This window comes from Lynx rufus, unplaced genomic scaffold (assembly GCF_022079265.1).
Source record: "Lynx rufus isolate CCGP_SWC_20201006 ecotype Redwood Valley unplaced genomic scaffold, mLynRuf1.p SCAF_46, whole genome shotgun sequence".
Classification (NCBI taxonomy): domain Eukaryota; kingdom Metazoa; phylum Chordata; class Mammalia; order Carnivora; family Felidae; genus Lynx; species Lynx rufus.
This window is the reverse complement of record NW_025814863.1, coordinates 1,300,543-1,324,187: the sequence shown is the minus strand read 5'-3', so window position 1 is coordinate 1,324,187 and position 23,645 is coordinate 1,300,543. Positions and strand designations below refer to the sequence as shown.

At 37.4% G+C, this 23,645-nt stretch overlaps 1 protein-coding gene across 1 annotated transcript in view; it reads left to right on the top strand.

Moving 5' to 3' along the window:
• Positions 1-23,645, top strand: part of FMR1NB (FMR1 neighbor) — a 95,315-nt gene that overhangs the window by 8,423 nt on the left and 63,247 nt on the right. Inside the window, exons 2-4 of the mRNA XM_047098308.1 lie at positions 6,101-6,220; positions 10,972-11,112; positions 12,490-12,586. Of these exons, the coding sequence (XP_046954264.1) occupies positions 6,101-6,220; positions 10,972-11,112; positions 12,490-12,586 (358 nt within the window). The remainder of the gene's footprint in view (positions 1-6,100; positions 6,221-10,971; positions 11,113-12,489; positions 12,587-23,645) is intronic.

The window sequence follows — 23,645 nt, the reverse complement described above, 5'->3', positions numbered from 1 at the left end:
ATTGTGGTGGGAGACTGTAATACATATCTTTTAGTCCTAGAAAAAAAAATAAGGATATTGAGCATTTGAATAATACACTGTAACTTGATTTAACATGTATAATAAAGCTCATATTCATATAATAAGGTTCATATCATAAGAAAGTACCCTACAGGCTGAGAATACTTACTCAAGTGTATGTGTATGGAAATTGCTGTCATTAAAATGAGAAAGAGAATATTATCATTGATGTAAAGGAGATTTAAAAATTATAAGTGAATATTCCTATAATTCCATCCTAATAATAATTTTGTAAGTGGATGATTTCCTAGGAAAATAAAAATCTAAATTGGCTCATGAGCACAAAGAAGTGAAATGTTATTAAGGCACCATTCCCTCCACAAAATACAGTCAGACTATTTATGGATGAGTTTTCACAAACTTTTAGTGGATCAAATATTTCCTATGCTGTTTAAATAATTTCAGTATAGAAAAAAGATGGGAAGCTTCCCATATTATTTTATGAAGTAAATATAAACCCCATGCCAAATCCTACATAGATAGTACAAAAGGAAAGGCAGACACACTTTACTTAGGAATGTTGATCCACAAATCCTACATAAAGCATTAGCATTTGTGGGCTTTATTTCAGGAATGCAAGAATATTTTTTTTTGTCTGTTCAGAATTTTTAATTTAATTTTTTTAAATTTACACCCAAATTAGTTAACATCTAGTGCAACAATGATTTCAGGAGTAGATTCCTTAATGCCCCTGACCCATTTAGCCCATCCCCCCTCCCACAAACCCTCCAGAAACCCTCTGTTCTCCATATTTAAGAGTCTGTTATGTGTTGTCCCCCTCCCTGTTTTTAGATTATTTTTGTTTCCCTTCCCTTATGTTCATCTGTTTTGGATCTTAAAGTCCTCATATGAGTGAAGTCATACAATATTTGTCTTTCTCTGACTGAATTATTTCGCTTAGCATAATACCCTCCAGTTCCATCCATGTAGTTGCAAATGGCAAGATTTCATTCTTTTTGATTGCCGAGTAGTACTCCATTGTGTGTGTGTGTGTGTGTGTGTGTGTGTGTGTGTGTGTATATATATATATATATATATATCTAAGAGGTTTTTGTCTGCTTTCTTCTCTAGGATTTTGATGGCTTCCTGTCTTATGTTTAGGTCTTTCATCCATTTTGAGTTTATTTTTGTGTATGGTGTAAGACAGTGGTCCAGGTTCATTCTTCTGCATGTCACTGTCCAGTTTTCCCAGCACCACTTGCTGAAGAGACTGTCTTTATTCCAATGGATATTCTTTCCCGCTTTGTCAAAGATTAGTTGGCCATACGTTTGTGGGTCCATTTCTGGGTTCTCTATTCTGTTCCATTGATCTAAGTGTCTGTTCTTGTGCCAGTACCATACAGCTTGATGGTCTTGATGATTACAGCTTTGTAGTATAGCTTGACTATATATATATACATACCACATCTTCTTTATCCATTCATCCATCCATGGACATTTGGGCTCTTTCCATACTTTGGCTATTGTTGGTAGTGCTGCCATAAACATGGGGGTGCATGTGTCCCTTTGAAACAGCACACCTGTATCCATTGGATAAATACCTAGTAGTGCAATTGCTGGGTCGTAGGGTAGTTCTATTTTTAGTTTTTTGAGGAACCTCCATACTGTTTTCCAGAGTGGCTGCACCAGCTTGCATTCCCACCAACAATGCAAAAGAGATCCTCTTTCTCCACATCCTCGCGAACATCTGTTGTTGCCTGATTTGTTAATGTTAGCCATTCTGTCAGGTGTAAGGTGGCATCTCGTGGTTATGATTTGTATTTCCCTGATGATGAGTGATGTGGAGCATTTTTTCATGTGTCAGTTGGCCACCTGGATGTCTTCTTTGGAGAAGTGTCTATTCATGTCTTTTGCCCTTTCCTTCACTGGATTATTTGTTTTTTGGGTGTTGAGTTTGATAAGTTCTTTATAGATTTTGGATACTAACCCTTTATTGGATATGTCATTTGCAAATACATTCTCCCATTCTGTCAGTTGCCTTTTAGTTTTGTTGATTGTTCCCTTCAGCGTGTAGAAGATTTTGTTTTGATGAGGTCCCAATAGTTCATTTTTGCTTTTGTTTCCCTTGCCTCCAGAGAGTAAGGAGTTGCATCAGCTGAGGTCTAAGAGGTTTTTGTCTGCTTTCTTCTCTAGGATTTTGATGGCTTCCTGTCTTATGTTTAGGTCTTTCATCCATTTTGAGTTTATTTTTGTGTATGGTGTAAGACAGTGGTCCAGGTTCATTCTTCTGCATGTCACTGTCCAGTTTTCCCAGCACCACTTGCTGAAGAGACTGTCTTTATTCCAATGGATATTCTTTCCCGCTTTGTCAAAGATTAGTTGGCCATACGTTTGTGGGTCCATTTCTGGGTTCTCTATTCTGTTCCATTGATCTAAGTGTCTGTTCTTGTGCCAGTACCATACAGCTTGATGGTCTTGATGATTACAGCTTTGTAGTATAGCTTGACGTCCTGGATTGTGATACCTCCTGCTTTGGTTTTCTTTTTCAAGATTGCTTTGGCTATTCGGGGTCTTTTCTGGTCCCATACAAATTTTAGGATTATTTGTTCTAGTTCTGTGAAGAATGCTGGTGTTATTTTGATAGGGATTGCATTGAATATGTAGACTGCTTTGGGTAGTATCGACATTTTAACAATATTTGTTCTTCCTGTCCAAGACCATGGAATCTTTTCCCATTTTTTTGTGTCTTCTTCAATTTCTTTCATAAGCTTTCTATAGTTTTCAGTGTATAGATTTTTCACCTCTTTGGTTAGATTTATTCCTAGGTATTTTATGGTTTTTGGTGCAATTGCAAATTGGATCGATTCCTTGATTTCTCTTTCTGTTGCTTCATTATTGGTGAATAGGAATGCAAGTGATTTCTGTGCATTGATTTTATATCCTGCAACTTTGCTGAATTCATGAATCTAGCAGTTTTTTGGTGGAATATTTTGGGTTTTCCATATAGAGTATCATGTCATCTGTGAAGAGTGAAAGTTTGACCCCTCCTGGCCGATTTGGATGCCTTTTATTTCTTTGTGTTGTCTGATTGTGGAGGCTAAGACTTCCAATACTGTGGTGAGTAACAGTGGTGAGAGTGGACATCCCTGTCTTGTTCCTGACCTTAGGGGGAAAGCTCTCAGTTTTTCCCCATTGAGGATGATATTAGCATTGGGTCATTCATATGTGGCTTTTATGATCTTGAGGTATGATCCTTCAATCCCTACTTTCTTGAGGGTTTTTATCAAGAAAGAATGTTGTATTTTGTCAAATGCTTTCTCTGCATCTATTGAGAGGATCATATGGTTCTTGTCCTTTCTTTTATTGATGTGATGAATCATGTTAATTGTTTTGCACATATTGAACCAACCCTGCATCCCGTATAAATCCCATTTGGTCATGGTGAATAATTTTTTTAATGTATTGTTTGATCCTGTTGGCTAATGTCTTGTTGAGGATTTTTGCATCTGTGTTCATCAGGGAAATTGGTCTATACTTCTCCTTTTTAGTGGGGTCTCTGTCTGGTTTTGGAAGGAATGCAAGAATATTTTAATATTGGGAGATATATTAATATTTAACAATAGTCAGGGGGAAATATAGTGGCAGTAAGTATTAAAAACATTTGATAAAATCCCACTTCCATTCTTAATTTTTTTTAACATTTATTTATTTTTGAGAGAGAGAGAGAGACACAGAGTGTAAGCAGGGGAGGAGCAGAGAGAGAGGGAAAAACACAGAATCCAAAGCAGGCTCCAGGCTGTGAGCTGTCAGCACAGACCCTGACGCGGGGCTTGAAATCATGGACCTTGAGATCATGACCTGAGCTGAAGTCGGACCCTTAACCGACTGAGCCACCCTGGCACCCCCCCCCCCGCCTTTTAAAAAAAATTTTGTTTTACATTAAAAAAATTTTTCCCCACTTCCGTTCTTGAATAAAAATGAAAAAAAAATGAGAAAATTTGTAGTAAACTAGGACTAGAGCAATGTACCCTTAATTTAATAAAAAATATCTATCCTAAGCCAGCAGCCAAAATTATACTTAATGATGAAACACTAGTGCTTTCACATTAAAGTCAGGATCAACTGTAGTATGCCCATTATCATAGCGTTTTTTTTCTCACCATGGTTTCAGAAGTTCTAGGCAATGCAGTGAGAGAAAAAAAAGAAATGAGCTGTTAGTATTGGAAAGAAAGGAGGCAAAACCATCTATATTTAGTGATAATATGATTATGAAGAAATGAAATGAACTTTCATTTTGAGAGAGAAGGAGAAGAGAGAGAGTGTGTGTGCACATGCAAGAGCAGAGGAATGGCAGAGAGAGAGAGAGAGAGAGAGAGAGAATCCCAATCAGGCTCTGTGCTGTCACATTTGACACGGGCTCAGTCTCACGAATGTGAGGTCATGGGCTGATCCAAAATCAAGAGTTAGAGGCTTACCTGACTGAGCCACCCAGGCACCTTGGAAATCTTAGAATTTAGAATGTTTTTCTAAACATGACCTGAAAGGCAGAAATGGTAAAGGAAGAGACTGATAGATTTGATTACATAAAACATTTAAAAATTTTGAACTTCCCAAAACATCATAAAAAATATAAATGTAGCTGATTACCTTGAAAAATATTTTTAACATATGTGGCAGACTGAAGGTAAATTTCTCTACCATACAACCAATTTATGGAAGATGTAAGCTCACCGATAACTTAAAGGTGCAAATTAAACCAAAGGAATACCATTATTTTGGCCATCAAACTGGCAAAGGACAACAAAAAGTCTAGAGTGCAAGAATATTGGTACTTGCCTGCACTACTGGTAGAAGTGTACCTTGGGGCAGCCTTGCTAGAGGGTAGTGTGGTCAAGATCAAGAGCCATTCCCTACCAATTTATCCTAAGGAAATTTTCATAGCTGTTTGCAAATATATGGTTCCAATGATAATCATTGCAGTTTTCTTTCTGTTTTTTTTTGTTTTGATTCTTGAAATATAATTGACATACAACATTATATTAGTTTTAGGTGTACAAGATAATGATGGGATATTTGTGTATATTGCAGAATGATCACGGTAATTATAGTTAGCATCTATCGGTAATTATAGTTAGCATCTATCATCAGACATAGTTACAAAATGTTTTTTTCTTGTGATGAAAACTTTTAAGATCTACTTTCTTAGCAACTTTATGAAATACAGTTTTATTACCTGTAGTAAGCATGCTGTACATTTCATCCCCAGGACTTATTTATTTTGTAACTGGAAGTTTGTGCCTTTAATTCCCTTAATCCATTTCACCTACCCCCACTGCCTGCCTCTGGCAACCGCCAGTCTCTTCTTTGTATCTATGAGTTCTATGCAGTGTTCTTTATAATATGAATATCTTGTGAATAACAAATGTCTTTCTATGGGGAGATGGTTAATTCAGTTGTAATAGAGCCACATAATGGAATACTGTGAAATTATTAAAGATAGTGTTGACAAATACTGAATAATATGGACAGATCCATGCTATGTGAACAAAGACAGATATACTTTCCTCTTATATAGGAAGGAATCGTGCAAAGAAAACTAAATGCAGTTTCTTTGAGGTATTGAGGAAGAAGGAAAGGAAAGTTTTACATTGTCCAAGGCCTTGATTTTTATCAGTAAATAAAGAAGGCAACATATATGCCAAGAGTTTCTGTGATGGGGTCTGATTTAGTTGGGATACATACTGTTTCCAAGTTGTTAATTGATAGGGCCTCTGAATATCAATGCTGTTTGTCAGAGGCAACTTCACTATTGTAATTTAGTTTACAGCACAGCAATGGGATGTGTTGGTAGATGGCTTAAGAATGTTAAAATTAATTAATTTTTTAATTTTTTAAATTTAATACTTAGTTTTTCAGTTTCACAGCAGAATCACATTCTGATTATTAATAGTACCTAAGCTGTTATGAGATTTAAGTATAATATCTTAGCTCTTAGGCTTTCCATAGTTAATTTAAGCAAAGGATAGTTACTGTTAAAGGACCATAGAGAGTGATCAATGCTTTATATATGTTGGGATTAATAATTTCACTTTTTCTTAAGGGTCCTCAAATTCTGTGTCTTCAAGTGAATATAATGTGTGGAGCAGTGAAAATGCTGATGGACAAACTCCAGAAAAAACTTCTGCATGGGAAGCTCTGTTCAATTTTTTCTTTCCAACAAGTAAGTTCTTTTTTTTCCCCTCCCAGTGTCCTCATTTTGTAAAGAGTAGTTAAATGGTTAGGAGGCAGTGTGGTCTATTGGCAATGGAGTGAGATAGACCTGGGTTTTAATCCTGACTCAACCCTTTGCCGTAAGCAAGATAGCATCTGTGAACCTCAGTGTCCTCAGCTTTAATGAAAATATTTACCACAAAGAATTGTGAGGATGACCTGAGACAGTATTTTTAAGACATTTCATAAATGCAGGTTACTCTTTATAGAAATACTTTTCCTTCACAAATATCTAAACCTTACACAACTTACCTTAATGGCATTGCCTGAAATTTAGTCACTGACCCAGTATTGTGAAATTAATGCTTTCTATATCATTAATCAGGGTACTGTGTGGCTCTGATGTTACGGAATATACCAGATGTTTTCCCATCTGTTTTAATGATAAAAAGTTCAGGTTTCAAGTCACATCATCTTTTTGTGATTCTGTATATAATGTGTTTATCAAGCACATGATGACCCCTGAGAATTATTAACCACAAATAAACATGTTTCATTTTCTGCAGCATGTGGTACCCTTTCAAGGAGAAGCTTCAAATAAATTGACATATGTGAATTACAAAGATGAAGCTTTTATTAAAAATCATGTGGAATTTATTCTAACAGAATTTGATGTACATATGTAAGCACAAAATTATATCCGTTTGTTTAATTTCAGATTCTGCCACTGAATTCTTCTGTGATCTTGCAGAAGTCTCCTCATTTTTCTCTATACTGGTTTCATCAAGTACAAAACAGGCATTATAACACCTAATACTAATGAGAATAGCAAAATAAATGAGCCCCTTTAAGTAAATTTTAAAAACCACCATGTTCAAGTTGAGTGAAGAAAGAGAAATTTGAGGGCTGCCTAGCTGGCTCAGTCAGTAGAGCATGTGACTGTTGATTTTGGGTCGTAAGTTTGAGCCCTACGTTGGCCATAGAGTTTACTTAAAAAACATAAAAATAATAAAATCTTTAAAAAAAGAAAGAAATTTGAGAAGGTGTTATGTTGTGAAGCTAAATGAATGGCTTAGTGAGAGTGCCAAAGTTGGTCATAAACAACAAATGATGATTTAAGTTTTTTTTTTTTTTAGAAATGTTTATTTATTTATTTTTGAGGAAGAGAGAGCACAAGCAGGGGAGGGGCAGAGAGAGAGAGGGAGACAGAATCTGAAGCAGACTCCAGGCTCTGAGCTGTCAGTGCAGAGCCTGACACAGGGCTCAAACTCACAAACTGTGAGATCATGACCCGAGCCAAAGTCGGATGCTTAATCAGCTGAGCCACCCAGGTGCCCTGATGATTTAAGCTTTAGAGCTAATGAAGATAACAGACATAAACTGTTCCATAATTACCTCTAATAACAACATTATACAAACACTGAAGCCACCTTTTCACTCTTATGTGTATCCTGAGAAACTTAACAGAAGACCATGGGGGAGGGGAAGAAAAAAAAAGAAAGAAGAGGTTAGAGAGGGAGGGAGCCAAAACATAAGAGACTCTTAAAAACAGAACAAACTGAAGGTTGATGGGGGGTGGGAAGGGAGGGGAGGGTGGGTGATGGGTATTGAGGAGGGCGCCTGTTGGGATGAACACTGGGTGTTGTATGGAAACCAATTTGACAATAAATTTCATATTTAAAAAAATAAAAATTAAAAAAGTAAATAAAAACAGTCTAAATAAGAATATCTGCATTTCCAAAATATTCCTTCAACCTGGCACAGTAAATTGAGTCAAAATCAATTGTATGAGATACCCAACAAAATCAGACGGTTCTATTTTAAGAGAAACATCTGACCCAGGTTGATTCAAATCTTTAAAAAACAGTGATTAATTATTTATAAAATGTATATGCTGTTTCTTTGAAAAGAATAACTACAAGTTCATAAAATGGGAAATACTTTTAACCAATTTATTTCCTCTCCTGTATAATTGAAAAGGAACACTCTTCCCACTTAAGCACTAAAAAAATGTCTGCTGTTTTGTCATTAGGCTGTTGTTCGTAAAACATTTATCTCTTGCACATTAAAGTGATAACCTTGAGACAGATTGACAGGGAAGCTTGAGAGGTCACACAGTCCTTCTCTCTTTGGACAAAATTATATACTTAACACCTGGTAAAAATTTTCTACCCTTTTTGTTCTTCAAAATACAATGTCTCCGTAATTTAAGTCTGAAAGTTAATTTTAGTATCTGGCATAAAGTCCATCAGATCCAACTGCAGTATAAAATAACAGAAGCTCAGGGGCACCTGGGTGACTCAGTCAGTTAAGCACCCAACTTTGGCTCAGGTGTTGATCTCACGGTTCATGGGTTCGAGGCCCGTGTTGGTCTCTGCGCTGACAGCTCAAAGCCTGGAGCCTTCTTCAGATTCTGTGTCTCATCTCTCTCTGCCCCTCCCCTGCTCACACTCTGTCTCTCTCTCTCTCTCTCTCTCAGAAATGAATAAACATTAAAAAAATTTTTAACATTTATTATTTTTTTTTGAGACAGAGACAGAGCATGAACGGGGTGAACGGGGGAGGGTCAGAGAGAGAGAGGGAGACACAGAATCTGAAACAGGCTCCAGACTCTGTCAGCACAGAGCCGGATGCGGGACTCGAACTCATGGACCGCAAGATCATGACCTGAGCCAAAGTTGGATGCTCAACCGACTGAGCCACCCAGGTGCCCCCCATTAAAAAAATTTTTAAATAACAGAAGCTCGGGGCGCCTGGGTGGCGCAGTCGGTTAAGCGTCCGACTTCAGCCAGGTCACGATCTCGCGGTCCGTGAGTTCGAGCCCCGCGTCGGGCTCTGGGCTGATGGCTTGGAGCCTGGAGCCTGTTTCTGATTCTGTGTCTCCCTCTCTCTCTGCCCCTCCCCCGTTCATGCTCTGTCTCTCTCTGTCCCAAAAATAAATAAACGTTGAAAAAAAAAATTAAAAAAAAAAAATAACAGAAGCTCAGCATTAGATGAGATCTTAATCATCCAGTCCAGTCTCTTTTGTGATTTAAAATCTCTTCCATGATTTCCATTCCTGGAAAGTGATCTTTGAATGATGCCAATAGCAAAGAATTCTGCACATAGTAAGTCCATATCATCTCTAACCGGGCCCTGATCATGGTATTCCAGATGCACTCCAGCCTGGGGAGGGAAGTCACTGTGGGCTGGGTAGAATTGAGAATAGATTGCCTAGTGTATATAACAACAAAGTAGACCAAACTCTTATATGTCTAAAATGTTTGGGAAATGGATATGCAGGGCAACTGGTAATGCATTAAATCTGTGGCCTTGCACAGGTTACTTTGATCCTTCATTTCTTTATTTCTAGAATGGGGGTTGTAAAACTCATTTTGAGAGTTTGTTTTAAAGATTAGAAATAACGTGTGTAAATCAAGGTACCTGGCCCAAGTAGGTGCCTAGTGAATGGTAGCTATTATTATTTTTACCTTAGTTTTGGGAACTGCAAATCTTTAAAAAAGAGGAATATAATAAAATATACCAAGAGATAAAAATGTGCTTGTAAACATCATACTGTTCTTTGCTGATGTTCAAGTGCTTGCGAGTGATTATAAAACATCAGTTATTACTTTTCAAAGTCTGTAGTTGTTGACAGTATTGAAGATTGAACTGAATCTATGCTGGCCGTAAGCCATACTGTAGAAGTTTTCTTTTTGAATAAAAATCTGGTATCTGCCGTTTTGGTTATTTGTTTCTCTTACAAAGCAGGATGTTTAAAAGAATCAGCTGTTTGAGCTTGCAAGTCTTATTTATTTATTTATTTATTTATTTATTTATTTATTTATTTATGAGCTTGCAAGTCTTAGAGATTCTGATATGTATGAATTTATTGCAGTTGCATGAATCTTCTTGTTCATGCCATAAATCATTGCCTGTTCAGAATTATAGAGTCATAACTTAAGGTCAAAAGGAAGAATCTTAAAACATACCGTAGTGCCAATATGGTAAGTGTTCACAGAAAGTAGGTCAATACCAATAGTATCATTTACCTTACACTCTAACAGTAAACTGAATTTTACTTACATTCATTTTCATTGACACATTCAGTGAGTTTCTGTAGCTTAGTAGAATTGAGTGAGAAGATATTCATGGTATTATGTTATTAACAAGGCATTAGTTTTAAGGACATTTGGTATGTTCTTGTTATTTAGCTCCTTCTGTGTTATATTTGTATTACTACTACTCAGCTTATGATCTATAGTCCTTTTAAAACTACCTTACCAATGACCTGTTAACAATTTACATTTTTCTGCCATTTATCTAGAATTGAAAATGTGATGTTAAATAACTTTGTGGTAATTTTTAGCTTAACTCTTTTTTTTCAACATTCATCACCATTTGTACATGTCATTCAGTCTTTAAATGTACCAGTTTGAGGGGCGCCTGGGTAGCTCAGTCAGTTAAGTGTCCAACTTTGGCTCAGGTCATGATCTTGCAGTTCAAGCCCTGCGTCAGGCTCTGTGCTGACAGCTCAGAGACTGCAGCCCACTTCGGATTCTATGTCTCCCTCTCTCTCTGCTCTCTCTCAGCTCATGCTCTGTCTCTGTGTTTCTCTCTCTCTCTCTCTCTCTCTCTCAAAAATAAATAATAAAACATTGAAAAACATTTAAACGCACCAGTTTGAATATTTTTCTTTTTTTGTCTTGCAGTAATTATTTAATTAAGGAAAGTGCTTATTAACCATACTGAATTATTTTTCTTGGATTTTGTTGGTAAAAGCATGCATTCCAAAGCAGAATCAGGTGGTGAAGGCTTGCAATGAGCAGCAAGATTACAACAAGACTGAATGTTTGGGATATAAATGCTGTTACTCATCCTTCAAGATCAGTAACATCAACTGTTTTGTCCCATTAAAGGATAGTAAGTTCATCCTCTTACATTTATTATATTTATGTTCTTAAAAATTGAAGAAATAGGTCACAATGGCATAAGTTTAAATTTGGATCTCTCAGCTTAACACCGAAAGGGGGATCCCAGCCCTCGAGCAACACTGTCTGTAAAAGTCCAGAGGTGGGCAGGCCTCAATTCATCAACAGTTTCGGCTTAGCCTTTGATATGACTTTGGCAGTTCAAAATTAGTCTCCTCTTTTCTTTTGCTTTAGTCGATCTCTGTCTTGTTCCAGAGATCCCAGGCTCTGTGAGATCTAACCTTCAGTGCTTGGAAGAAGATACCAGTTGAGCATGCCTTAGCTTATTTTTCTCTTCTCACCTTTTCTTCCTACTTGAGTAGAATTCTTCCCATTTATCTTGTCTTCAAACATAACGTTCAAAGTATGTAACGATAGACTTGCATGTTCCTTGTTAAGGTTTGTTTATTAGTTTCTCTTTGTTCTATTGTTTTTGAATCAGGTTCTTAAGATTTGGTTTTTCTTTAAAAAGTTTTGAGAACTAGACCATCTGTTTTTGCTCCTGCATTTGGATTGTGGGGACATATTACCAGTTGGTCCCATGATGGACATATTAGATATGATTAAACACTAACAAATACTACAAAAAGGATGCATGCAAAACAATGTCTTAGGTTAATATAGTCCCTATTCAATTTACAGGTCTTTGTTGAACATCTAGTATTAATAATGGAAACTGAAACCTGATCATGAATACAGTATTACAGTTTCAGCACTGTCACACGGTGTTTATAATTCATTCATCAGTTTAGTCTTTATAATATGTGTGAAGAAACATTCAGCCTTTGTGGAGGGAAAAATTGTACCGTGACTTATAATTCCCCAATCATATTAGAATGCATTTCCAAATGAATATAAGAATAAAATATGCTTATTCCCCTGCAAAGTCTTGATTTCTTATTTAATATTTTATAATTTGAAGTAAACATTTAAGAAGCCATTCCTTTAACAAGTCAACTATTCGTAGTTTAATTCCCTCCTTGAGTGCTCTAGGATGTATAACATATGGCCAAGAAAAAAAAACACACTTCGGCCATAGGAAGAAATATATAGTATGAGTCATAATAGTCTGTTAAGAAAAACAGTAGGATCATTTTGTTAAGGCTTCCTTAGGGAGGCATGTATTTCAAGTGTAGCTTTTAGTTGTATTTCAAGATTTCATAAACTCCTGCTACTGATAGAGTAGCAAAGATATTTACCTGTCATATAAGAATACTTCTCTTTTTTTGCTTCATTCACTGATAGTTGTTTATAAAGGCTTTATGAAAGAGCTCAGATATTCTTCTCTTGCTTAAGTCATAAAAGTAACAGAATATAATTAAACCAACAGAGCCTACACAGATGTTCCGGATGTTTGGGCTTGGTGTGATCGGCATGATCATCCTGGGATGTGTGCCCATTTTTTGCTGCTCTCTTTGGCGGAGGAGGTAGGCAAACATCAACTTTTATTTGCTGATTGCTGAGTGTATTTGGATATTTCTGTGTAGACACATTTATTCATATGCACTAGAAACACAGGGATTATGTTTGGGTCCCTTTTGTTTAAAAGAAGGTAGCTTAGGAAAAACATAAAATAGAGTTACCATAATATTTTTTAAATTTTTTAAAAATGTTTATTATTCTGAGAGAGAGAAAGAGTGAGTGAGCGCGAGTGAGCAGGGAAGGGGAAGAGAGAGAGGAGATACAGAATCCAAAACAGATTCCAGGTTCTGGGTTGTCAGCACAGAGCCCGATGCGTGGCTCGATCCCACGAGCTGTGAGATCGTGACCTGAGGTGAAGTCGGACACTTAACCGACTGAGCCACTCAGGCGCCCCAAGTTACCATAATATTTTTAAATACATGTTATTTTCTTTTTCCATAAATTTAGACGTCCTCTTGGAAGGAAAAATACATTAGTGATCTGGGAGCCTGTGAGTGGATGTGGTTATTAACTGCAAATCAGAAAGGTTCCTAGAAGTGTTATCACCATCTAGTAAATGGTCATCTACCATTGGGTCTTAAAAGCCTTGGTCTCTCTTCAAACCAGTTTGCATCATGTTTCTTCTTAGCATCTTATATAAAATCCCTGTGGCCTATCAGCATGATACCTCTAAGGTTTTGTTTTTTTTTAATTTTTTAAAAACTTAATGTTTATTTTTATTTTGAGAGAGAGAGAGAGAGAGAAACAGAGCGTGAGTAGGGGAGGGGCAGAGAGAGAGGGAGACACAGAATCTTAGGCAGGCTCCAGGCTCCAAGCTGTCAGCACAGAGCCTGACATGGGGCTCGAACCCACGAGCCGTGAGATCATGACCTGAGCTGAAGTCGGACGTTCAACTGACTGAGCCACCCAGGCGCCCCTATACATCTAAAGTTTTTTAAAAAAAATAGCTCACTACCTCCTGGAATGGTGGGTGTGGAGACAGAGCAGGGCCAGGACCAGGGTGGTGTGAGTGAGGCAATTAGAGCACAAAATTTAAGGAGACACTCACTCTGAAGTTTGTGCAAGTGGAGGGTCGGCACTAGCATGACCCTGAGAGTATTTCCTCCAGTTCTCTGGTAAAGAAAAGCTACCAGTTGAAGAGTAAGCATCTTTGATATTTTTATTTGAGTTAATAAGAAAGTAGTGGTATTTGAGTTACCAAAACGTTGGTTAGATTTCACAGGAAGATTGAGACTATACACAAGTTACCTTATTTTCCATAAAGATCATTGTCTTTTTTTTTTCTTTTTTGTACCTTTTCCTTGAGTTTGATGAATGTGTTATATTCATCACTGTATTTTCAATCCATAGCACAGTGCGTCATGTGTTAAGGTACTTAATACATTTTTGTTGAATAAATTAATGGTTGAGCGAATACAGAAATATAGTGGATGGCATTGACTAGCCTGGAAGGCAGTCCTATAGTAATTTAAACTTCTCATCACTCACATCATTTTCTCAGACCATTTTGAAGATACAGTAGAGTCATAGCCTTTCAACTCCTCCCATTTGCTATATGACAGTTCTTCTGTCAGTTTTCACTTAGTTTTGTATACTGAGTGTGTAATCCCTGTTCTTAGGCCTCTCCCATTTTCTTTGTTCCCACAAGTAATTGAGAATAGGAGTGGAATTTTTTACCCTTCCTTCTTCAGAGTCTGATTTCAGAAAAAAGATAACCATGAACAAAAATGAAATAATATTTGCTAGCAAATGGTGGCTAGGATTATGCCATGCAGTCTAGATGTCTGGTATAATAGGCCGGTGTAATAATTTCATTACGGCTCCTCCACTGTGTCTCTGCCAAGGAGTTTTAAAGGGATGTTCAGGTACGCTGGATTTTTCTTTAAAATTAATTTCAAAGAATTCTTCCCTGATAATAACTTCCCTATAAGTTATTTATTTATTTCTAAAATTTATTTGTTTCTTCAGACATCCTGGGTTGTTTTTTGCAACCCCAGAATATGTGCTTAGTGCTTGCTGCTTAGCTTAATTTCCGGTAACAATGGGTGTGTGCGGGTGGATGGGGCACTGTCAAGATTTTCCTGGTAAGCTGATTTTAGAGGCAAGGAGAATAATTGTGTTCGAATAAAGATCCTATCCTTGATACCAAACAAGGAGCTTAAATGGAAGCCAAAGCCTGCTAACCACTCCTTTCTTTTTGGGGTCAAGATACCTCTTTAGAACTATCCCCTTAACTTGTTTCCTGTTCTTCATTTCCAAGAATAAAGAGATAGATAAAATATTACAGTAGGTAGAATAAATGACCCATAAAAGGGAAATAGATGCAGCAGTAAAATCAATATGTAGTGGTTTAAAAAAGAAAAGGAGGTAGCCAAACACAGTTGTTTATCTAAATCAACTAACTAGGGGCTAAAAGCCAGAAACAGATCTGCAGTAACATGATCTGGGCCTGTTTGTCAGAAGAACTCTTGAGGCATTGGAAGAAACTATTAAGCTCCTCCTCCTGCTGGGTCCTGTCCTTTACATTAAATATTCGTTCCTTCAGATGTTGTAGCTCTCCCCTCTGGGCCTCCAGTTGTAAGCCAAAACAAGTGATGTTTTGACGTTCCGTAGCTCCTACAATTTGGACGGTGTGTTTTATTCACAGATCGCCTCAGGAGCTAACAACTGGCAAGGGTTAGAGGGATGAAACATGAGAAGTAATATGAGCAGGTGGGAGAAATGAAAGCAGTTTGGGGGAAGAGGATAATCACTTTCCAGAGCCAAATGTATTTTATTCTTTTGGTGTCTAATTCGTGCTTTCTACAGTTGAGCATATTTAGTTATTGCTTGTGCTAGGCATTGTGGACGATACAGAAATGTCTGAGACATAGGCCCTACTTTCAAAGAGCTTAAACCTACCTTAAAATAAGCCCCAAGCATGACATGTTAAATAATAACATATGATGGAATATAATTAAGGATTAAGAGAGTGGTGGCAGTAACTTACCAAAGCTTTGAGGCAGTGGGGATCAGGATGAATGGGAGAGGGCACAGTGGGCTCTGTGGCGGAGGTACTATTTGAGCTGAGTTTTGAAGGGAGGACAAGATTTGGAGGGGGGGGCTCCCGCATAATTTATTACATCCAGATGGAATCTCCTCACTATAGACCCCTTAACTGCTTGTCATTTCTAAGCAGAAGTGGCAGAATTTTGCCCCTGGAATAATCTGTAACGTAATCTCTAGTTTGCTTCTACTTGACTCAAGTTCAGGTGAGGTATGAACCAGGTACACCGAGAACTCAAGCCAGCTTGAATTGGTTGCACATGTACAGAAGAGAGCAGACAGCACTAGTGAAAGAAAGGCTTTCTAAGAATTTTCTACTAATAGCCTTATTAAACTTGCATATAAGATGCGTTTTGAAATTCATTACGTCTTCAAGGTTATGTAAGATCTATTTTTATTCTCATTAATAGGGATCAGAAACCTCGTTAGGTTTAAGTGTCACTGGCAGGCTTAAGACTTACATAGAGATGAAGGAAGGAGGAGATCAGGTGGATGAGGATGAAAGGAAGCAGGGGAGGGGGCTCTAGTGGGAGAGAAGAGAAGAGTGGTGGCTGAATTGTTCCCGTTACAGTAATAGAGTGCCAATAATTATAGTCTCAAGTGCCACATTTAGTTTCTAATCTTTATCTGTTTTTAGATAAAGTTTAATCTTTATACATAGACCAGTTAAACATCTGTGTATTATATAGTGATATGATACTTGAGTGTGTACATAGCTTTGGTAAGGTGGAAAATTCAAATATTATAATACCATGCCTATTAAACTCAGATGGAGTGCATTTTCTTGTGTTTCTTTCTTCCTCAGATTGGATTTGCAACTTTGAATTAAGAAAAAATCCAGAACTCAGTCTGAAAATGACAAAACTGTGTTTTCTTTCAACTAATAAAAAGCCATGTTTTTTTAAGATTGTAGATCATCTGATACACAGATGATGTAAATAGCACATCCCCCATACACTTTCAATGTTGCTACTTGCCAGATGGCTGTTACTGAAAATTTCTACATTTAGACAAATCCTGCTGCGTGATTCTCTGTATTATAATGTGGTTTTCATTATGCAGATAGTCTTAATACCACTTACTTTTTAGAATGGGAGGTAAAGAATTGGGAATAAATGTGTCAAAGATTGCCTAAAAATCATCACCCATTGAATTTTAAAAATAGGCATTTACATTTTCAAATCTCCATGTTTGTGTGTTTCATTATACTGTACAACATAATTAGTAATGTTATTTTGAAAAGCTTTATGCAGTAATTAGCCAACTGCTGAAAGGTTTGAAGTTCCTAGGATTATATACATGTGAATTCAGAGAAAGGAAATAAAGTCTGTAAATTTTAAAAGTATGGCTAGTCTGTAAGAACTTTGATAAAATATGATCAGAAGAGAATGTGAGCAAACTGGAACCCTGCTCTAACATGACTCACTATAGATTTGAAACTCACATAAAGCCAGTTCTTCTTGGACCCTGTTCAAGGTAATTTAGTTACTGAAATAATAAGAGAATCTCATTATATGCAGATTATATGTCTGAAATGTTCCCATAAGAGAAGTCTGGAGTAGTAGGTACTATTAAAAAGAACATTTTGTTGCCAAGTAACTAATAACCTCAATGCAAAATGCAGTGGCCTTTTCTCAGTTCCCATCCAACTTGACCTTTTGGTCACATAGAACACTGTTGATTGCTCCCTTCTTGAAACTTTCGTTCCTTGGATTTCATTGTTCCCTTTACCATTCTGATTCTTCTCAGTTTGTTTTTCTTTGTTGTCTCAACTGTGGTTGTTTCCCAAAGTCTTATTCTCATCTACCAGAGAATATTACAGGTATGTAGCAGAAAGAACATGTAAAAAGATCTATGTTCTAGTTCTGCCTTTTTTACCAGTTTTATACTGAGGTTAACTTCTTTTGGTATTGGTTTTCTCATAAAATTAGGGTAGAGAATTGAGTTAGATAATTTCTAAGGTTCTTTCTTTTTGGCGTTTAAAAAAAATTTATGGGTGGGGGGGGCAGAGAGAGAGAGAGAGAGAGAGAGAGAGAATCTTAAGCAGGATCCATGCTCAGCACAGAGCCCTATGCAGGGCTTGATCCCACGACCCTGGGATCATGACCTGAGCCAAAATCAGAAGTCAGACGCTCAACTGACAGAGCCACCCAGGCGCCCCTAAGGTCCTTTCTGATCATAATATTCTGGGCTTCTCTGAGTGAATGAGTCTTTTAAATCTGAATCCTGAAATCCTTACCTCTACCTATTCCATATTTCCAAATGCCCTCATGAATTAGATGTTCTGTTAGCACCTTAAATGCAACATGTACAAAAGCAAATTTATCTTTTTTTTTTCTCTCAAACCATCTCCCCTTGATAGCTGTCCATTTCTTTCAGTGATTTTTTTAGTCTCGCAGGCTAGAAACCTTTGAGTCATCTGTGACTATTTCCTTTTCGTTATTTTTAATATGTAATCTATTCTCTTAGTCTACCTGTAACTTTTTGGTTTCCTTTGGAATGAGTCTGAGATTTGCCTCTTCTCAAATTTATTTATTGTTACATTTATTGTTACCTTAGTCCAGGTCTTATGGTGTCAATTTCTGTCCTGGGTAAGTGGTTTTAGGAGAGGAGCAAAAACAAACAAACAACAACAACAACCCCCCCCCCCCACCAAGGTGTATTATTCTTCTAGGGTTGCCATAACAGAATTTCAGAGACCAGGCAACTTGAACAATATACATTTATTTTCTCGCTGTGAGAAATCATGTGTCCATGATCACAGTGCCAGCTGATTTGGTTTCTGGTGAGGGCTCTCTTCCTGGTTTGCAGTTGGCCATCTTCTCACTGTGTACTCACATTGCCTTTCCTTGATGCATGTGAGAAGGGGAGAGAGAAAGAGTAAACTCTCTTGTTTTTAATTTAAAAAACTGAAAAATCAGTTTTTATAATGACATTAATTGTACTGATTGGGGCCCCACCCTTATGACCTCATTTAAACTTAATTACTTCCTTAGAGCCCCCTATCTGCAAATTTAAACACACTGGAAGTTCGGCCTTAAATATGTGAGTTTTAGGGACACAGGCATTCAGTCCTATAACACAAGGCTAGTTGGCATCCAAGGGCATAGAAAGGATTGAGAACTACAGAGGACATTGGAATGACGTGTTCAATCCAAAGAATTTATACAAGAGAGACTGTAAGTAACTAGGATGGGACTGCAAGTAGGGTTTGGAAGATGGCTAGGAGCTGAGTCCTGGAGAAGGTTCCTGGTACTTTGATAGGAATATATGACTTTGCCCTTAAGAAGGAGGGAATTTATAAGGGTACTTGCCAAGCCAATTTGAACATATGCCTGGACTCCTAATCTACTCTCCTTCTAATCTATTATGTAATATCCTGCCAGATTCATCTTCAAAAGATACTATATTATTTCATTTCATTATATTATTCAGGAACTTCTAATCCATTCAAGAATAGCTGGATTCCAGACCTTGTGTTAGGTGGTGTGAAGGACAAAATGGTGATTCAGATCATACTCTGCTCTCAAGGAGCACATACTCTCATAAGGACTATATACAAATCACCAAAGTAAAAAGTCACGCTCCATAAAAAAGTTAAAGGTAAAAACAATTAGCATGTTGGCCTTTTCTGGTTTATGTAAATTTTTCAAATACATTGTCTTATATGACCTTCAAAACAGAGGTGCAGGGAAGTTTGGTCTCTTGCTCAAGATTACATGATAGAGCAAGGATTACAATCTATCTTCTGAGTTACTTGCTTTTTCTAGTATAGAAAACAGGAAGAAAAGAAATGCAGATAAAAACACAATGGCATTTTGTTGCTTCAAGCCCACTCAAAGGGCTGTGGCTTTCAAAGTTTTCTATTTTAGACTCATTCTATAATTCCAATACCATTTCTTATAACACTACATGTATCTTTTGCTCCATCCAGGTAGCTATATTTGTTTTTCTTGGTATACCCCAGGCTTTATTCTTGCCTCTGTTCTTTTGCCCACGTTGCTCCCAAATCTTAGGATTGTTCTTCTTCATCCTCTTCATTCATTTGAATTCTTTCTTTACCTTCATATTGCAGTTGCCACAACTCGTCCATGAAGTGTTCTGCAAAGGCTCCTGACCCCAACTTTTCTCTTTTCTCCCAGCCTCCTTCTGGACTTGTGTTCTTAACCACATAGTCTAACACATAATTATCCTTTGTTTCCTGTTATTAGTTTTCTTTCTCTGGCTAAATTGTAACTTCTGTGAGGACAAGGGGCTAAGCTTCATACTTCTTTGAGTCTAGAGCTGTGGTTCCCCAAATGGGGTCCCTGTACTAGTCTCACCATCATCCCCTGGGAGCATGTCAGAAATACATGTTCTCAGGCCCTACCCCAGACCTACTGAATCAGAACTCTGGGGTTAAAGCCCCAAGATTTGGGTTTTAACAAGCCCATGTATACTCAGGTCTGAGAACCATAGGTCTCTAAGACTGTTTGGTAGGCAACTCAGTAAATAATGATTGGAGTAATCTAGGCAGTCGTTTTGGTGGATTTTCTATCTTTTTGATGTTGCAAATGATAAATTTTTTGTCTATAAAATTGATGTGATGTTCTTTAACTGTCTTAAAGAATTTGTATTTATATCAATGAATTAGAGTTTGTTAAGAAACATGGAAAAGCCAACCTATTACCAGTATTTATCATATTCTAGTCTGTAGATGGGTTCTATGGAAGTAACCTTGGGGATATTTAATAATATAGATTCCTAGGCTGTACTCAAGAGAATCTGATATAATAAGTGGGGGATTTGGACCTGAAATGTGTATTTTCTAAAGCACCCCAAATGAATCTGATACATAGTCCATTTAGAACTACACTAGACTCTCCACTTCAATCCTTTTTACATTCATTCTTTCTGCAAACATTTATTGAGCTCCTACTTTGGTCTGGGAACTTGCTAGCTGTTGTGTTCTTCTTCTCTGTCTGATCATCTCCCTGGGCAGCCTCGCTGTCCATGTTATGAGCCATCTAAGCCCATAGCTTCAGAGTTCTCTGATGTACTCAATTCTGAGTAATCTTTCCTGTATTCTGTATTGGCCAGCCACTTTCATGCCCGTATCCTGAATCTTGTCATTCATCAAAAATTGAACCTCTGAGGAGGGCCTGGGTGGCAGTCGGTTAAGCTTCTGACTCTTGATTTTGGCTCAGGTCATGATCTCACGAGTTCGTGGGTTTGAGCACCACATTGGGCTCCTTGCACTGACAGTGTGGAGCCTGCTTGTAATTCTCTCGTTCTTCCTCTCTCTCTGCCCCTCCTGACATGCTCTCTCTCACAAAATTGGTAAATTCCACAAAAAAATTAAAAAATTGAACCTCAGTGTCTGAAATTTTAAACTTCAAATCTCAAACTATTCTTTGACCATAGGTGCTTTGTCTTCTAGGTTTTTCCCTTCTTTTACTCTTGCTACACCTGTTCTCATTGAGACATCCAGGTTCTTTAATTCTCTGTTTTCCCCTGGTTTTCTGTCTTTTAGCATCGTCTGATTTCTTTATCCAGCCTGGATTCTATTGTCTGATGCATGAATCCATTGTTTCCAGTTCCTTTGTTTCATTAAAATGGAATCCACACCATTTTTCTGTTTCTAGATCTAGGTTCCTGGGAATTCTTAGAGAAAAAAATCTCACAACTATATAGATATGCATCACAAGAAATTCCCATTGTTTCCACTTAGTGTTTCCAGCCACACCACTCTGCTTGATGTTTACAAAGAACATGCTTCTTCACCACTCTGATATTTTCACACAATGTACCACCCACTGATTGAAATGCTCTTATATTATCTTCCCATCTCCACTCTTCTTTATCTGGCTCACCCCACTCTGAATGCAGGCCTAAGCTTAAAGTTCATCTCCTCTAGGAAGCTTACCCCAAACCTCCGCCCCAGACTGGGTCGATCTGTTTCTTGTCTGTTTCCTGTTTGTTTCCTACCAATCTCTGCTTACCTCTATTTAGATTATCTCGATGTGATAGAATTATCAGTTTATATATCTCTCTTCCATTCTAAATTTTAAGCTCCTTGAGGGCAGGACCCATATATTATTCATTTTTATGTCTCTAGTATTTAGAATGGTGTTTGTTTCAGGAATGAGCAAGTGTGTTAATGAGTGAATGCATATGAGATAAGTCGATCTGTACACTTCAAGTGTGAGTATGCTGGCCACAGTATGACATTTTATATAAAAAGAAGAAAATCACCTCTAGGACTCTGGACAAATCATTTCAACCCTACTTTCCCCCTTGGGCATTCTCATTAGATATTGAGTAGAATATCTAACTTTGGATCTCAGTAATAAATGTTAGAAGGCTGAACCTAAAACCTAGTTCTCTGCAACCTAGACTAGTACAGCACATTTTGAAATAATAAGGTCATGTTGCATTTTTCTTTGTCAGTTAAGGTGAAATTTAGGCCATTGAATTTAAAATAAAATCTTTGTATAAAGAAAACATAGTCATTTTATTTATGTGAAATAAAATATATTGAAGTCACAACATTAGAAAAAAGTGTAAGTCCCCAATTTCTTATCTAAAATTCTGAAATCCAAAAGGTCTGCAAACCTAAAGCTTTTTTTCGTCTTTTGGCAGCAAAACCTGAGCTGACCTGACCTGAGACATTTTTAGTCCTTGCTTGATGCTTAAAATGAATATTCATATATTTTGTTGTAGAAATATTACTCTGTTTGATCATGAGATGTTGCCCCGGACTTCATTGGAGTATCATGTAATATTCAGTATGTCATGTCATATTGCCTTTCTAAAACCCCAAATATTCTGCATTCTGAAACACATCTGGCCCCAAGAGACTGAGAACTACAGAGTTGTTTCAGCTATTATTATTTTTTTGATACTGAAGTTAATAGCTCTACCAAGAGGCCATAGGTAAATCATAAATACATTTTTGGCCTTCACCCACTATTTCATTTATGCCTGGATATTTTTTTATGATTGAGAAAAAAGTATTTATTTGCTCCATATCTATTCTTACCTAGTAGAGCTCAGTGACAACCTAGTAATGCAATTTGAGGGGAGAAAAGTGAATACTACCTTCAAAGTCATCATTTCAGGGGCAGGCTTAGCAATCTCTGGGCCCCACATGCTAAGAACCTGGTTGCTCAGTATAGCTAAGTAGCACCACCTGGAGCCAGGTGTCCTCTTCTGTACACTACCTAGCTTTGAGCTGAGGATAGGACTATGTATCTGTCATTCCCTGTTGGTAATATCATATGCAAATGTTTCTTTCTCTTTTGGGTTTCCATCCATACTTTTGCTTTGAGCATTTTCTAGTTTTTCTCCTTGGCTTGTGCTTAGGTCTTTAGAAAGTGAAAGCTCTTGGGGCACCTGGCTGGCTCAGTCAATACAGCATGCACCTCTTGATATTGTGGTTGTAAGTTCGAGTCCCACATTGGGTGTAGAGATTACTTAAAAATAAAATCTTTTAAAAAAAGAAAGTGGAAGCTCTTAAAAATATCAACTAACATTTCCAGAACCCTCATTGGGTACCAGGCTCTCTGGGATATATAAAGTTACAAGGTAAAGCTCTAGCCTGAAGTTATTTCCAAGCTCTGAGGGGGGAAAGGGACAAGTTTGCATAGTGAATGAGAGATTGCTTTTTAGATTTAGGAAGGTCTGGATTTGAATCCTGGCACCACCAAAGAGTATTCTGATGACCTCATGCAAGTTACTTCCCTTCTCAGTGCCTCAGTTTCCCCACCTGAAAAATGGAAATGCCTCATCAGGTCATCATGAAGATTAAATAAGATCCTGCACATGAAGTGCTTATACACAGGTCTTGGCACATGGAGAAGTCTATCACACTTGTTGTTATTAGTCATTATCTGCTGATGCTGCAGTGGTCTAATGGAAAGAGTGCATTTTAGAGTCAAACAGACCTTAGTTCAAATGCTAGCATCTCCATTTACTATCTGTGTGTGACCTTGGGTGAGTTATCTTACTTCTCCAAGCCTCAGCTTAATTATTTGGAAA